Source organism: Perna viridis, chromosome 10 (assembly GCF_037379345.1).
Source record: "Perna viridis isolate PV_CMFRI_1.1 ecotype Kerala chromosome 10, ASM3737934v1, whole genome shotgun sequence".
In the NCBI taxonomy this organism is placed as follows: Eukaryota; Metazoa; Mollusca; class Bivalvia; order Mytilida; family Mytilidae; genus Perna; species Perna viridis.
In genome coordinates this window covers 5,494,402-5,511,956 of record NC_142454.1, presented here as the reverse complement: position 1 = coordinate 5,511,956, position 17,555 = coordinate 5,494,402, and the positions used below count along the sequence as shown (strand labels likewise).

Below are 17,555 nucleotides of genomic sequence, written 5' to 3'. Positions count from 1 at the left end.
TAGGGAGGACATAAGTAGTGCATTGTGGCCATTAACAACTGTAAACAGATCACACAGAAAATACCTTAATCATGATCATTTACACACAAAATTTGAAAAATAACATTCAATTTCCAAGGGTGATAACTCAAAATATTAGCCAGTCATGGTTGATTTTTTTACTTGTCCAAAAGGCTCATGGTAGTAGCAACATTTGGTATAAAGAGCATTTTTAAGTTCCCATGTCACTTTGTGTATGGAGAAAAACATGAGTAGAACCATGAGTGAGCTCATTGAGTATTACATCGTGGTTGTGACATGATGAACCTTAAATTAAATGCTCCAGCATTCCAAGCACCTGCCAATAATCAACTTCCTTCATACATTACATATGATGCCCAACCTTCAAATACATGAACTTGTTTAGAATGAGATAAATACAATGTACATGTACAAGACCACGCAATTCTTCCATATCGTTTGGTATAATGAAGTAATGGCTACCCCTATTGTGTACCATTTCCTAAAATTAAACAAATGAATATACAAAACTGCTATACTTTGTGGTAACTAAATAATATGACTTATTTTTCTTGTAATACAAAATATTTTTTAAACTTTATCACAATTCAACTTCACTTTGGGTGTTAAAGTTCAAAGGCAAGGAAAGAACATGTGGAGAACAGCCAGGTACACTTCAATGAGACCTAAATCATATGTAATCTTAAATACTGTTTCTATAATCAAAAAACAATAAATGATCCTTACTTATAATTTCCTTGTAAATCACAACATATATTGGCCTAACATGACCTCAAAAGGAGAATCACAAAAAGATACAAAAGCCTACCTGATATACAGTGTATGTTAATGAACTTCTATAGAATGCACAGTAAAAAGATAAATGTTATCACATTGACACCAAAATCTATTTAATAATCTGAACAGCCACTAGAACTTATCTATTATCTATCATATGTATTAAACAAAGAAAACAAACCTAGATTACATCATAGTATTGTTTACATAGTGTGTAAAGGTACAACATAACAATAAAAGTATGAAAGGTAAACCATTTACATGTAAACAAATAAACAATGCATAGTAAAATGTAAACAATTTACCTGTTACTTATTTCACTACTAACAGATCTTGACAATCTCAAATAACGAGCACGAGAAGGGGGAGGTAGATTCAGGTCGTCCCCCATGACATGCATAAAAGTTCTATTTCAATCCACAACTCAGGAAAATTTTCAAAAGTTATATATGTCCACCATTATTATTTAAACTGATTCACCTCACTTCCCATATTAAGAAATTGATCGCATACTTGAACGATTTTCACCTTGTTCAATGGGTCAAAACATTGAAGTCACATGATCAGATATAACAATAAACTGCCTCAGGCAAAAGGTAGGTAGATTTGCACCTGCAGTTTTATTGATTTCACTTCATAATACACAAACATCAAAAGATCTACACCTCTGTCTAAGGGAGATAACTGATAAAAATCAATATTGTCTGTCACCCCAAGATATAGAGAGACCTTGACAAGAGCTAAGAAAGAATTATTCATAGTTATAGGAAGAAATATTGACTTTTTATTACATATCCTTAAAGGCCTTTAAAGATGATTTTTGTCAATAAATTGACCATTGTCTGAAACAGGCACAACGACAGTCCAAGTTAGCAAGATAGAAGAAGCTACTTAGGAATGCTAATCACACAATTAAGGATTGAATTAATAAACTAAAACCAAGATATCAAGATGACGACATAGATCTATCACTAAGTGATAAAATACATCAACTATTCCTTGGATGCATTGAAAGGTACTTTATCATTGTCATCTAACTTGATCACAGGGACATGGGTTGATGAGATTGAACCCCCAAATTACAATAAATTGTGAGTGATCTTTTACTGCTTTTTAAGGCATACTGAGTTGATAAAAAGTGTTCAATCTAAATACTTTTAACGAAATCAATGACATATCAATTATCAAACAATTAAACTCAAAATGACTAAATAAGGAAATAAATTATTATATACCAGAATGATGTAACACAAGGAATTAATATCAGTGACAGGAAAATAAAGACCCAAGAGAAAATGAAATGAATTTAGAGTAACTGAACAACTGTCAAAGGAAACATCAAGTGATACCCTGCCATGTAAAAGTGGAAAAAGGGGGATGTCAAAATATTCAAAATGGCCCAACTCTACAATTTGGATTTTGCTGAAAATAAAACTCCACCTGTATTTTATGGTACCAAACAACTGTGCAAAGTTATAAACAAATTCATTGATATGTTCTCAAGATTTTATCTGGAAATTGTCAGGGGACAGACAGATGGACATGAAACATACTGAAGGATATCACATAATACCTCTTGACTTTGTGTGGCAGGCTATAAAATGAATTTTTCAAGACCTTGATATCAACCACTATGTAAAGTTTTAGGCAATTCCAATAAGGCAATCTCAAATAATTTTGGTGTGATTCCCATTTTTATTGTGTTTAAGTTCCTTTTAAATGGGAAACAAAAATACAAATTTTCATCCAAAATGAGTCTAGAAATATAGTATGGCATGTTCAAGAACACACTTTTTTTTAAAAGAAAAGTTCAATGACTCCAGAACAAAACAATATGCAGATAAATTGTATTTACTTAAAAGTATACATATTTAGACACAGTCATAGCAAACACTTGTGAAAAGTTTGAAGCAATTTTGATAATTTATTAATTAATTACAAATTTATTTTCAAGATAAAACACACCTTTTTCCAGTGTTAAAAGTTCCACAAAGTGCCTGGTATTAACTATTTTGAAATATTTATATAACCAATGAAAAAAATAAAGGGTTGACTATCATTTGAAAATAGAAGATTTTACATTTTCAGTAAAACAGGTATAAAAGAAATTGTTCCTTTCTCCATTGTATTCTGGTAATCAAGCCTCTGTAATCTATTTTTAGCAAACTCACAGAAATAATGGTCATTCAGGTCTGGCATCAATTTTCTTTCGCCAGAATCAACATATTTAAGTTATTTTTCAAAATTGAAAAGTCATGTAAGCAATAAGCTCTAAGTTAAATGGTAATTTTCAGTATCGAACATCAAAAAAGAAATCGAAATTTTTTACAGGCACAAGTATAGCCTTCATTGGGCACATTTTGTACTTGCTCTCCTTAAATTCAAAAAATCAAATTTTTATTTTCAACAAAAATGGAAGCACTTGATATATTGTTAAAAGAGGGATAACTCTAATTTCTACAGAAGGCTGTACAATTTTATTAACAGTTTAGTAAAATAGAGAGATTTCACCAAAAATCACTATAAATGTAATATGACCACCATCTCATTTAATGGAGTGTAATCATTATTGACTTCTGAGTTGTTACAATACAGTTTTTTGGCAACTGGTTACTATCTGAAACTAATTAGTAAACTATTATTGTTGGAAAGATATTGAAGATAAGCACTTTGACCACCTAATGAGCTGGCAACAAAACATGTTTCCAGCATTTCAAACAAATTAAGAAACTTGGAATATCTTCAAACTTAGTAGAATAACAGTGATTTTTAAACAAATGATCTAGAGTTCAAATGAGCATCCAGGTTTTGCCTTCAATTAAACAAGGAAAACCTTGCATCTGTTTCTTATGTTATGGATGCAACAATAGTTTTGATGAAAACAGTAAAATGCTTTGCAGGGCACAGCTTGATATGACTAAAAAGGTCAAACCCTGAAAATGTAGGACAAGAATGGACATAGCATTGAATGTCTGAATATGGAGACTAAATGTAAAACCAGAATGAAAGTGTTCAAAGAACTTCATAACTGTCTGTGAGACATAAGGAGTTTATACTAATTTAAAGAAAATTCTTGTTTTTTACCAAATTTTAGCACTTAATTTCTGCCACCTTTTAAATCTGTCAAACCTTCCTTTTCTGTATGAAACCTAGTATTCAGATTTTGATGAGATCCATACACTTTTACTCAAGTTTCTGCCAGAAAAGCATAAAAGTTTTGATCCTCTCATTCCTTCATGGACATAATTTTCACCTCAAAATTGTCCCCAGCATAACATAAATGGTGTGAATATTGAGATCCCTACAAATATTATTCATAAGTTGCATAGTTTAAGCTTTATAAAATGCTTGCTTCTGATCCCAGTTTTGACCCCTATTCCTAAACAGTTAGGGTGATAACTCCAAACATGAAACAAAACCTTCCTTTTGTGGACCAAAACCTTATGGTATAATTTTCAAAGATATCAATTAACTTTTACTAATGCTATAATTTGGAGAAAAAAAAAGATGTGCTTTTTACTCTTTTGAGTCCCTAATTCCTCAAATTTTCTAAAAGCCAGTTAGATAATAACCACCAAAATCATTCCCAGTCTGACCCTTACAGTATAGAACATTATGGTAAGATTCCAGAGAGATAATATGCTTAAACTTGAATTAAACAAATTAAAATCATGAAACTTCTATGAAACTCTTGTTTTTTTTGCCCTTAATTCCAAAGTGGTTAGGTCCACAACCTCCTAAATCCATAATAACCTTTCTTTTCTTGTTTAGATTACCTTGTTTTAAGATCCACCAACTGATTTTCTAATTATCACACAACAGGCCTCAACAACAACAAGGATGAAGCAACAGACAAAACAGACAATGACAGTATCATACTATAATTTGACCACAAATATTTTGTGATAGGATAAAAGTCTCATTTATTTCTTCCTATCCCATAATGATCAAGAATTAACACAAATTAGAGGTACTGACTAGTAAATTATATGAGAGGAAATAAACCTTTCACTAACCACTTGTGGTATTTTGAAAATCCTAATTCACACAAGGAGGGAGTAAAGATGGACCTTGACTTGGAAAAGATTGACAATTAAAAGAATCAAGGGAAAAAAATCAACAAACATCTTAAGCTCAAGTATTATAGAAAAGACAAACAGACCTACAAACTAAAAATATATGATGCATTGGGGTAAAAATGGACTAGAGAGATTATCTTCTGAGGGATCAAGCAATTCTTATAAACAATATGATTTAAAAACTGAATCAAATTATATCAATGTATCTAAATTTAATATGGCTTGACATTTGGTATGCAGCTTTTCTACTATGTACATGTATTAGGTTGTGCTAATTATTATCTCTACACATTATATCATACTCATTACTGAATTTACTCACCCCTAAACCAAATATAATGTCAAAAGGAATGACCTTATAAATATAAACTGATTTCAGGGGTTAGGAAGGCAGTGGGCGGCCCAGCCATGAACTATTTGCCCCTTCTGACAGAAAATGGCCCCTTCACATAAAAGAAATTGATATCATTTGTTAACAAAAGGCTCCTTCAATTTTGATAATTTGATTAAAATTAGAAAATGGCCACTTCTCAAAATTTTCTTGCCAAATTTATGTGATTTTTGGGTATTTATAGTAAAACAACAATGGTCTTTGGGTAGTTTTCAGGTGAAGTTTCCATGAGACTGGACCTGATGTTCATAGCAAGTTGAAAAAAAACATTTTTTAAGTTCAATAGAACACCTTTTTCATTTTAGAAGCAGTCCAGTCTTCCTAATAAATCCATTAGCATACTAGCTTAAACCAAATGACAGAAGTTCAAAGCCAAACAGCTATCAAATATCAATACAGAACATAAAGATATCACTCTTGAAATTTAACCTCTGCATTTAACAAAGATAAAACAAAAACAAAGACTCATTTGAATACCAGTTTTTCTTGCTTTCTTTCCCTTTTCCCAGGGATAGGTATAGGATACGAAGTTAGAGGATACAAGTTAGATATGCAGTCTGCAGAGCACTGAGAATATTTTTCAAAAACAATTCTTGATCAGTTGCAAAATTCCAAAATGATTATAAGGATGCTTAAATATAAACAGTGTCAACTCAATGATTAAATGAACAGAGGGTGCAGTCTTTCTTAGGTTTTCTTCTCCAAAACAAAAACAAAAAAACAAAACAAATAAAAAAAAAAACTACAAAACAGAGGACCTACCTTTACTAAGAAATTTGCCATATCCATGTACAAGTATTGGTAAAAAAATGAGACAAAAATAAACACCAGGCTCAGTAATAACAAATATATAAAGCTCTACACAGCTCTACACAAAGATAAAATAGTAAGGATTGCCAAAAGATAAATTTAGTGATTCTACATCAACAGATTCACAGGTGATGGGTGATGGGTAATTAGGAACAAAGTACATAACCTTGACCTACTTAAGAATACAGAATCCTGGGAATTGAAACAGGGGAGGTAAGTTGTTGAATTGTGATAAACCATTAAGTAATTTTAAATTAAAGAAAGGAACAAACATGCTTAAACACTGTTACAAGTAAGACCATCAGTAACCAGCAACAAGTCCTGTCATCTATTTGAGAAAGCTGAGGTTCTGGTTACTGGGAGAAATTATCTATAAAAAGTTATGCAAAATTGAATATAAAACAATTATAAAAGTAAGTTATTTATGGACTCTATCAACTCAGCCACAGGTATTTACACAGATAGGTGATGAGTAATCAATTATATAAGTGCACAACCATGACCCACTTCGGTGGGATGCCAGGCTATCTCTGTTCAAATCTATGGAAAGGGAGATAACTTAATATGATTATCAGTCAAATATATTGCAAGGGAGATAACTTAATATAATTATCAGTAAAATCTACAATTGGAACATCACTTGGCCTTCTCCTAAAAAAAAAAAAAACAAAAAACAAAAAAAAAACAAAAAAAAACAGAAAAAGCCTAATGATGTTATGATTGAAAAATCTAATGCACGGGAGATAACTTAATTCAATCACCAGTAAAATGAAATAAAGGTGAGAAACACTTTCTTGGTGCTTCACAGGTGTCATGAAGTTTTATCCATAAAATAATTATTCATAGATTTTTCTTCTATATTTGCTATGTCTTTAGCATCTGATTATTTTCGGATTATGTGTGGGTTACAAATGGTCCTAGGGCATATACCAGCAACAGAACACATTAAAAAAATTGAAAAAAAACATGATATTATTAAACTCTTGAGACACTAAAAAATTCATAGGTGCTATTTCACTCTTAATAGTTAAAGTCCCTTCAAGCATCAATCCCTATGGCATGAGGACAGATACCATTATACATTTGTTCAATGATTCACTTAAAAAAGTTACAAACATTCAAATTAGATATGGTTATCTAAAATATACTGAAAATAGTTCCTAATCAGCAGAATACATACAAAAACAGATAATTAGCACCAGAAGAATGTACCCTTCACCTTAATTACTGAAATGCCAAAATAGTGTATTTGTAGCAGGAAAAAGATAAATAGCAATTGAATGTGACCCTGTGTTAAAAATATGTACATCCTCTATCTTTTCAGAATTAGATTTTTGTTCATCAACAAAAGCATGTGAACAAATTGTATAAAGATGTGGTCCTGTTATTGAAAGAGTAATCAAGTGAACCAGGATTCTAGTGGAAATCAAAAGAATGTAGTCTTGTGTTTCTTCCCTACTCCACAAAAATTGGTATCCACATTTTAAGTACTTTAACAGTAATAAAAACCTATATAACTTATATACAGTATTGTAGTTATTAAATGCCTATACATTTTAAACATTTTTAAAGCAAATAACAGGCTTAGTTTAAGAATTATTTTTAGTATGTGAATTAAGTTCTCATCTCCTGCATACTGTTGGGAGTTACCTCCCATTGTTTCATACAAGAGTAATCAAGGGAAAAAAGATTCTGGTGGAAATCAAAAGAACGTAATCCAGGGACAAAGACCAGACAGTGAAAACAGACACAAACAGCATAAAATAACTAAAATAACACATACAAAGTAACAAAATTAAATGAGCAACTCCAACTCCACTAAAAACTGAGAGCATGGACAAAGTGTACCAGTATGATCAGCATCCTCTGCTTTTCTAGAAACACTTGCCGAGTTGCTCACAAAAAGTCAAGTCTCAGGTAGATAAAAGAAGAAGGAAAATAATGAGCTTTGCTTAAAAATGTGATATACCTGTCCCATTTTTCTTTTGTGCTTAAATCCAAAACTGCATTACTACAGAAATGTTTTGATGTGACAGTAACATATTTTCATCACATGATAAGCACATATAAACTTAAGGTTTACATTATAGTAGACCATAAATAATGGCAACAAACTGGTGCATTCTGGGAGATCAATAACAAAACGAACATGTGTTCTTCTTTTTATTTGACTTAACCATAGAAAAAACTTAAACAAACTAGAGGCTCTAAAGGGCATGAATAGCTCCACTGGAAAAAAAATCAAAATCTAGTAGCCATACTATTTTATCAACCAAGCAAAACAATGTACACATTAAACATATTCAGGATGGTGTTGGCCACATTTGAACCTAAAAGTTTCATGGGTTTCAGAAGAGAAGATTTTCTTGTAAACTTTACAACACCAAATGTCACACACCAAGCTGAAATGGACCTTGGTTTAGGTGAGCTGAAAACCTAAAATTTGAAAAATGGCATTAAAACAAGCAGAAAATCAACCCTCTCCCTATTTAGTGGGCATACAATGATCTAATTGGATAAAGAATTACAAAGCAATGACAATGACTAGTAAGTACAAATTATTTTGTTTATCCAGTCTATTTAAGTAGACCACTGTTTAAAGGAACCTAAAATATTAGTAGTTACTAGTAAGTGGACTGGATTTTGTTTTTGAAGCAACCAAGTACATGTGGCTTTTTACTTTATCAAAATTACAAACTGCAACCCTCAGAAAATCCACAGCAGCCTCACCTTGTACTGATAAGAAGACTCAGTAGTATGATGAATAACACTGCTACTGTATTGAGTTACTCCCCTTTGTTCATCTATTCAAATTGCTGTTTTAAGATAATTTTTAAGAGAAATTAAACAGCAAGAGAAGCTCATCTACTATCTAAATGGCTTACATGCACTTGCAAAATGCACAATGCAAGCCAAAATTTCCATGTCTTGATCATATCAATTTAAGAAGGAATTTTAAAATAATTTAATGTGATTAAATAACCAATATTGTGTTAGGTACCTGCACCTGCAGTGCATCTCATAAGATAACTCAGTGCATATGATTTAAATTAATAATAAGTTAATACAGAAAAAAAAACTATAAAATGGTTTTACAATAATTATTTGGCTAACATTTCTTATTAAAGAAAAGTGATGAAATTGATAAAGAAATTCTGGCATACAAATCACATAAGTTAGAAAGAGCTCTACTAACTAATGATTTTTTATAACTGAAAGACTCACAAGGCTACAAGGCAAGAGAATAAAGGAGGGGCTGGCAACCACCTGAAGGTAAACCATAGATACTGAGCTCAGAACATATCAGCTAATGTGGAAAGCCGAAAGATCAACTATGGACAAATACAGATGGTAGGCAGTCGTGAAGGCCCTATGTATTTCCAGGAGATAACAAGATAAAAACAGATGGTAGAGTTGTGGAGGCCCTAGTCCCTCCTGGAGATCATAAACTGGACAAAGACAGATGGAAGACTGTAGTGGAGGCCCTAGTCCCTCCAGGAGATAACAAGATAAAAACAGATGGTAGAGTTGTGGAGGCCCTAGTCCCTCCTGGAGATCAAAAACAGGACAAAGACAGATGGAAGACTGTAGTGTAGACCCTAGTCCATCCAGGGGATACCGGTAACAGGACAAAGAAAGATGGAGGACTGTAGTGGAGGCCCTATGTCCCTCCAAGAGATAACAGGACAAAGACAGATGGCAGACAGTTGTGGAGGCCCTAATACCTCCAGGGGGTACCAGGACAAAGAAAGATGGAAGACTGTAGTGGAGGCCCTTTTTCTTCCACACCAAAGTAAATACCACTGACTTCAGGTAACAAACCTAAGTCATTACAGGCATTATGAGAAATTTGATTTAGCCATGCTTGAGTTCCACCTTATTTTTGGTTTGCTCCACATTCTACATTGAAATAATACCATCAAACATACATGTGTACATCTTTATAACATGGTGTATTTATCATTTCATATGCCAGTTGAAGACTCTGGATGTAGGAAATTTCTCACTGTTCATTGAAAGCTTTTTTCACTGTATAGTAGGGTTGTTATCTCTTTAACTCCAATTTCTAAGTTCTTTATAATTTTACCTGTCAATAACCTAACCTTTATATTCCTTTGTGGTAATTGAATTCTTTATTGTGTATGAATCAGCAACTTTGATGATACAGCCAGTCATTTGTTCAATAAATCATTAATCTGTTCATCCATAGTGATACTGTACCCATGAATCATAGATAGATCACATTGATCCCACATATCAAAACATTTCACATCAACTCAAGTTGATCTGACACACAAGATACATCACAAGGTCATAACAAACTTGACACCCCAAAATGATTGATGCATGCTACTATGGCAACTTTTTACGTTTGCATCAATAACCAGAAAGTGCATGAACTTTGCAACTGAACAAATACTCCTCAGATAAAATATTAGTGACCTTTACTGATCTGACTGAAACCATTCCAGTGTAACATTGTGGCAGAGGTAACATTTAATGTTTACCATATCAACAATCCAAAAGCCAATAAACTGTGCATCCTGAACAAAGACTTCAGTTCTCTAAACCTAAGACACAGTAAAACTGAACCATGCTCAATCAGATAGACTTGCTACTAGTCTCTTTTGTTAATATGTTAAGATGTATAGTGAAAATGGTGAATGAATGTTTGAGAGTAAAATGATAACAATGTATTGCAGAGAGACTTGTAGCAAGTCTATCAAATCAGACAGAGTTTAAAAAATAGAACCATATAGAGATAAACACTAACAGTAGTCTGGTAGTCCTGTGCCACCCTAATTTTGGAGAGGACTACTTGAAAAATGTTCATAGTAGTCCATTGGACTATCTAGATTTTGCCTCATTTTTTTTATAAGATCTAAGAACAGAACCGTCATTACCGTCTAAAGAATACCTGTTTTACCTCTGAAGTAGTCCTGCCGACCACCAAACAAATGAAGTTAGTGTCAAATCCTGCCATACATAAAACAATTCATGGTTAGTGGACCATGAAACTCAAATATACTCATAAAGCAAACTTTTTCTGAATCTTGCTAAACATATCAGTATTTTGTTGGGTTTGAAGGAAGAAGCTAGAAAAATTGGGAACAATGCTCAATAAATAGATTTTGTTTGTTTGTTGGGGTTTAACGTCCGAGCAGCAATATTTCAGCTATATTCAGACGATCAATAAATTGATATCCCTGCTCTATTTGAAAAACAAGCACCTTTTGGTCAATGACCTTCGAAATAAATAGTGTTCCCAGATACCTGTGAACCATATTTGATCAAAAACCATTGAAGGATGTTAAGTATGATGATGATGAAAGCCTTATTATACATCAATTGTCCCATAAAACCAGTGTTGTGAGGCCTGGAATCTGGCTAATTTTACTAAGTGTTTTTCAGTCATACTGATTTTTAATAGGTTGTATCATGTGGTAAATGTTAGTTACAAATTTTGTGAAACTGTATACAGAAAAGAAGAGGGACTAGACATAGACCCTAATGGGACTAATACCCCCACAGCCTGTTGAACCCTGTATACTTGAGGACTAATATGGACACATGATTCATATTGGATGAAATTTTTATGGGGGATGAACTAAGCACTTTTGACACACAATTTTGCTGCCATCTCTAAAACACCCAACTCAAAATCCCAATTCCTAATAATATGCACATCATATGGTAATCTAACACTGCATTAAGTTTCATAACGATTCTGCAAGTTGTTAAGAGGGAGTTGCAGACAACACATCAGATCAATTTTTGTAAAAACATAAACATTGTTTGTGGGTGTATACTGTGAAAGTACTATTGTTCATAGGGTACCATTTTTCGTGGTTTTCGTGGATAAGCCAAACCACAAAATTTGGTTCCCAATGAACAGATTTCCATAGATGTGTAAACTGAAAAGCTAAAAACCATGAACTCAAGAATCTATGGACTTGTGTTTCTTCCCTATTCCACAAAAATTGATATCCACAAATTAAGTACTTTAACAGTAATAAAAACCTATATAACCTACATACAATATTGTAGTTATTAAATGCCTATACATTTTAAACATTTTTAAAGCAAATAACAGCCTTAGTTTAAGAATTATTTTTAATATGTGAATTTAGTTCTCATCTCCTGCATACTGTTGGGAGTTACCTCCCATTGTTTCATACAAGAGTAATCAAGGGAAAAAAGATTCTGGTGGAAATCAAAAGAATGTAATCCAGGGACAAAGACCAGACATGGAAAACAGATACTTTCACACATAACAAAGAACATAAAATAACCAAAATAATACAGACAAAGTAACAAAAGTAAATGAGCAACTCGGACACCACTAAAAACTGGGAGCATGGGCCAGGTGCACAGGTGGGGTAAGGGTTTTCTGCTTTTTTAGAAACACCTGCCCAGGTGCTCAAAAAGAGTGAAGGAAAACTATGACATGTTGAACAAATCAGTTTTAATGGTACAAATAGATACACCATAACGATTCATGAGACCATAAAACTTCTGTAGTGTACAACTACTCATCACTACTGACTGAGAGAGAATCTAATCAAGGTATGCCCTACATAACCTCACAGTACTAATTTAAGTGAGCCAATTAAAGATAATTAATGACTATAAGGTGGCCAGAAATGTTGTGGTGTGAATTAAGATTGAACAGGTTCTACCTTTATTACTCTTACAACAGGCAGGGGACCAGTAGATTAGCTCACTAACCAAAAATTTAACTTGTTTGAGGTACATTTGTATCAACTTACTCAAATGTACTCAATACTTTATACCAAGTAGCAAGGTCTAGTTTACTGACTATTTAACTCATAAGTATGAAACAAAGGTTGGTAACTCCCAACACTGTGCAGGAGATGAGAACTAGCTTCACATATTAAAAGTAATTCTTTAATAAGCCAGTTATCTGCTTATTGTACATGAATTTAAAGTTCGCTAAAATATAATTGTCCTTCTGATAAAACATTTAGCATGTGTTGAAAAAACCACCGGAGATAACTCCTAAGGGACATATAGAAGAAATACTCTGTTAACATAATACTTTGTATCAGTAACTACAAAATAAAAAATGCAAACTGTTTTTAACAACAATTATGTCATAACACTGTAGTAATACAGATATATACTGGTAAGCAACGACACAAAAATATAAATTATATGTTTCTATGAAAAATAACTTTTGTGAAATCAGACAAATCATTTCCATGTACAGTAAGAGTGACAGGAATGAAATATGACCTTTATTTTAAGAATTGAGAATGAGAAATGTCCACTTTAGAATACAAAATGAAAATACACAATCCCTTAATCATAACAATGCATTATGATATATTTGTAGGCTGCCTTTGTAAACTTAACCTCAGTAAAATGCACACAAACTAAATTCTTTAACAGGGAATAGTAAAAAAAGTACCAAACTTACGGGCTGTAACAATGGCCTTGTATGCAATGAAATGAAGTTGATCAGAGCCCATGATTTTAACATTTTTGACATAACATAACAATTCCCAAAAATTGTTAACTGCCATACACAGTTTTCCAGCCATCCAGTAAGGTACTGTCTAGTAATTGTCTATTTGAACATTTAGACAACTGTTTCTCTATGTTTGTTATCCACTTCCAAGATAAATCTAAACAAAACAGTAAAAAACATCTCCCTATCTGATACTGAGAGGACAAATACACCTCTGTTATATGAATCATCACAGATATGGTGGTTTAATATTTAGTCTATTTCAAACATTACAGGATATAAAATCACATCAGTAATTGTTCTATAAAAAAATACAGATTTTGTCTTGCTCAGAATACCCCCACTCCCGAAAATTGTACATGAAAAATTCTTATCTAGTGGTATTTATTAGTTAATAATTTTTCGTTATCTGCTATTATTTTTTGAATTTTGAACCATTTTGGAAAACTGTAAGAAGAATGGAAAAAAAAACTGTAGTCATGGTATATATTAAGTAAGACCATTCAGATTGATTGAAAAATTTTTTAGATCATTAATGTTGTCCACCTTGAAAATTAATCCTCTGCATGCTGTAAATAGGAGACAGTTTCATATAAAAAATGAGTCACTGTGCTGGACTTGATGTACCTATAGCAACCATGTTTTTTCCACTTTAAGTATTCAATATCTTAGGTATCTTACATCTTTCAAGTTTTATTCATATTTTTAGTAAACATAAAACCAATTAAAAGGCAATTTATCTTTGTTTTTTTTTTTTAGTTAAATAGAGGTAATTCATTACTCACCATGCCTTTTTCTGTACAGATTTTCTAGGTACAGTAGCAAAGTTCATTCTATTGTACAGAGGTACCTTGACAGTTCCTACTGGATCTTCCCACATTCTTTTGTAATGCTCACCCATCATTCAAACACATATGTCCAAGGGTTTCAAATATGATCTCAAATTTATTGCCTGTGAAAATTTCTTTCCACCACAGCAAGATAAAATCCAAACTCACAATCTGAGTTAACACCAGTAAAATTTCATTTCATCAGATCACAATAAAATCCATATGGGGCCTAGGGTTCTGTCAGATGTTTAGTCTTGAAATTCCTTCATTTATCAAAATCAATAAATTCTGAAATTCTTGCTAAAATCAACACTTGAAATCTCTCTTCATATATCTGATCATTCCTATTTTGCAATTCACATCTAAACTGTCTCACTATCTACAATATGTTGATCTATATACAATTGGTGATAAGCACCATCAGGGAGAAATCAAACAAAGAAAAAAAGGCATATAATACTCCAATCTTTTTATCTTGTATTACAGATCAGTAGATAATTCTCTACACTGTAGTGAAAATTTAGTCAAATCAAGTTCCAGTTAATACACAACTTAAGTGTTAATCCATCACGAAAGTTTTCCCCAATTAAATAATACTCAGTGAAGCATGTATATTTATCAATGACAGTGAAGATTTTGAGAAATGCACACACCACACGAATCACACATTGATCTCATTACCTCACGTCAGACTCACGATCTTGTACCACAACACCTATGCACATGTCTGCAGGTGTTGGCCAAACAATCTATTTAACTATGTTAGCTGTAGCGAAGCAAATGCATTTGCTTATCAATTAGCAATGTGCAGAAATTTCTGGATCATTAGAAATTTTATCTAATTAATCCATGACTAGGATATAATGGAATTTCATAACTCAATTAACTATAAAACCATCAGACTCCATGGAACCAGAATTATATTAGACTTTATGTAAGACTCGAATATAGATATATATGCAGAACATTTTAGATTCTAGTATAATTTGCCTTAAAAAACATCTAAGCCTCACGCTGAGGTCCAGCCATGCATCAGACTTCCAAAATATGAAACTAGTGCACCCACAACCAGCCATGCTTAGTCAAGAAGAACCTTTGTGCACTGGACATTTCTACATGTACACAGACATTGTACCAAGAAAAACTCCAATAAAAAGAAAATAAGCAATCAATCAAAACAAAAAAAGAGCCAAAATGTCAAATAGTAAGATAAGATAAGTAGAATCCTTCAAAGCTAATTAGTACTATCTCAATGAAATAATAACTGGGAAATACATGTACTAAGAGCAGAAACCTATAATGTAAAATCACTTAATGTCTAAATCTGTTGCAATATTCATAAAGTTATCAATTTTTTCCTCCATCTTATCAACTGCATCTTTTGAATGAGTTTCCATTCATCAATACAGAAAGTACAGTTTTATGTAAACATCAGGTCATGTAACTTTAATTACAAAATATTTTAAACATAACTCTTAGCTTGATTTTCATTTTAATTTCCCAACAAGAATTTTGGGAAGTTGAAGTACTCTGATAATACAATTTGTTTACGTTACTTGTGATAGATTGATTAAATGATCGAAGTATAATATCCAATTGACACTAGAATTTCATGCATCTGAGGGTACCAGTAAGTCATTCACAATTCGATTTTTAATAGAAATTGACCAATTTATGCACAATGACCGGCACTACTATAACAGACTGACTAATGTAAAATGAAAATGATTGATTAAATAAATTGTAAACCAAATGTGTTTTCTTACTAGAAGTTCAAGTAAAGCATGGTAAGTGGAAGAGTTGTTGCACTTCTTTTCACATTTTGTTTAATGCTGGAAATCTAACAGTATATAACTACTCTAACAGTAGAACTATTAGACAAAGATTATTTTATAAACCCAGATATATAGGGTATACAGAAAACAATATGTCTTGTGAATAGACAATGGGAAATGGCAACATTCTTGCATCAAAGAAGACTATACAGCACATTCACACACTAATGAAGTTTTATCATATGTAGAGTAGGTTAAGAGGTGTTGGACTGACAGACAGGGTAATTCTTATTAACTTATTCAACTCTTTTTTGCAAATAATAACCACAGTCTGTGCCATATACTTTTTTCAGCTACTAGCTCGTACATTCAATTTCAGTAATTTTTCTAAAGAAGGCAACTGAAATTCTCGGATTCATTAGCCCAAATCACTTTTTACTAGTCTCAAGCTTGGGGCTAGTGGCTTAAGGCACAAACTGTAACCAGAAACATATCAATACATAGCTAAAAATCTGCATGGTATTTACAAGAACATCTGAATTCTAGAAAAGCAACTTCCTTATTCCTACATCATATTCCTGCATTCCCAAATGCCTTCAAACCAATCAATTATGTATCTACATGAGCAATGTTTTACATATCGCCCTATTTAGGTTCAAATATCTACATACTGGTAAGTTTTACAGTCTAACACAAAGAAGGTTAGGTATAAGAAGTACATGTATTAAGATAAATTTTGTCAAGTGCCACAATAATGATTTTTTTAAGGGGGGTGGGTTTGTTGGTAAAACAAAATGAAATGGAACTTTCAATTTTCCATTCACATATATACTACCCTTTTCTAAAAGAAAAATTGACCAACGGAAAATGAGCTGCCTACTGTAGTTTGATAAGATTAGTGTATGGACTGACATACTATGTAAGTCAAAAGATGGGACTATAAAACTGTCTGTATTGAAAGTCTCATAACCACACAAAAACCGCACATACCATATTGATATTCAGGGAATAGAGCTGGTCTTCTCTTGGTTAAATAACAGTCACCTGATGGATTGTTTTAGATAATTAACTGGACAATTAAGTTTTCTCCTACTCATCATCAAGTCAGCCAGTTGTTAAAGAGAAGACCAACTCTGTTCCCTGAACATCATTTATATATACATGTGCTTTAAAAATGTTGTTTGTAGGAAACATTTTGTTAACCTCTGACCCTATAACTGAACTGGTTACTCATTACACATAACTCTTAACTTATGGCTGATTAGCCAACTCTAAATTCTTCAAGAATCAGCAATAAGACAGATACAGATTTATCTAACAACATGAACTGAAAATGATTGGAATATGTTTTTTGTAGATTATTTTTTTTTTGTAAAATCA

At 32.4% G+C, this 17,555-nt stretch overlaps 1 protein-coding gene and 1 long non-coding RNA gene across 7 annotated transcripts in view; one reads left to right on the top strand and one right to left on the bottom strand.

Annotated features, from left to right (window-relative positions):
• The window catches only part of LOC148604269 (kelch-like protein 5), a 72,102-nt gene that overhangs the window by 44,666 nt on the left and 9,881 nt on the right, over window positions 1–17,555 (bottom strand). Inside the window, exon 1 of one of the 6 annotated variants that reach the window (XM_088550270.1) lies at window positions 14,356–15,124. The exons of 1 other annotated variant lie outside the window; for it this stretch is intronic. In XM_088550270.1, coding sequence (XP_088406396.1) covers window positions 14,356–14,474 — 119 coding nt within the window. In that variant the 5' untranslated portion in view covers window positions 14,475–15,124. Of the gene's footprint in view, window positions 1–382; window positions 405–829; window positions 941–1,103; window positions 1,460–6,030; window positions 6,164–14,355; window positions 15,125–17,555 lie in introns of those variants that run through there. 4 more of the 6 variants (XM_088550276.1, XM_088550271.1, XM_088550275.1 and 1 more) reach the window with 4 other exon arrangements.
• Window positions 1,300–7,599, top strand: LOC148604270 (uncharacterized). The gene is made up of 3 exons (XR_015916131.1): window positions 1,300–1,394; window positions 1,650–6,291; window positions 7,403–7,599. It is a non-coding gene; the product is annotated as an uncharacterized LOC148604270 (long non-coding RNA).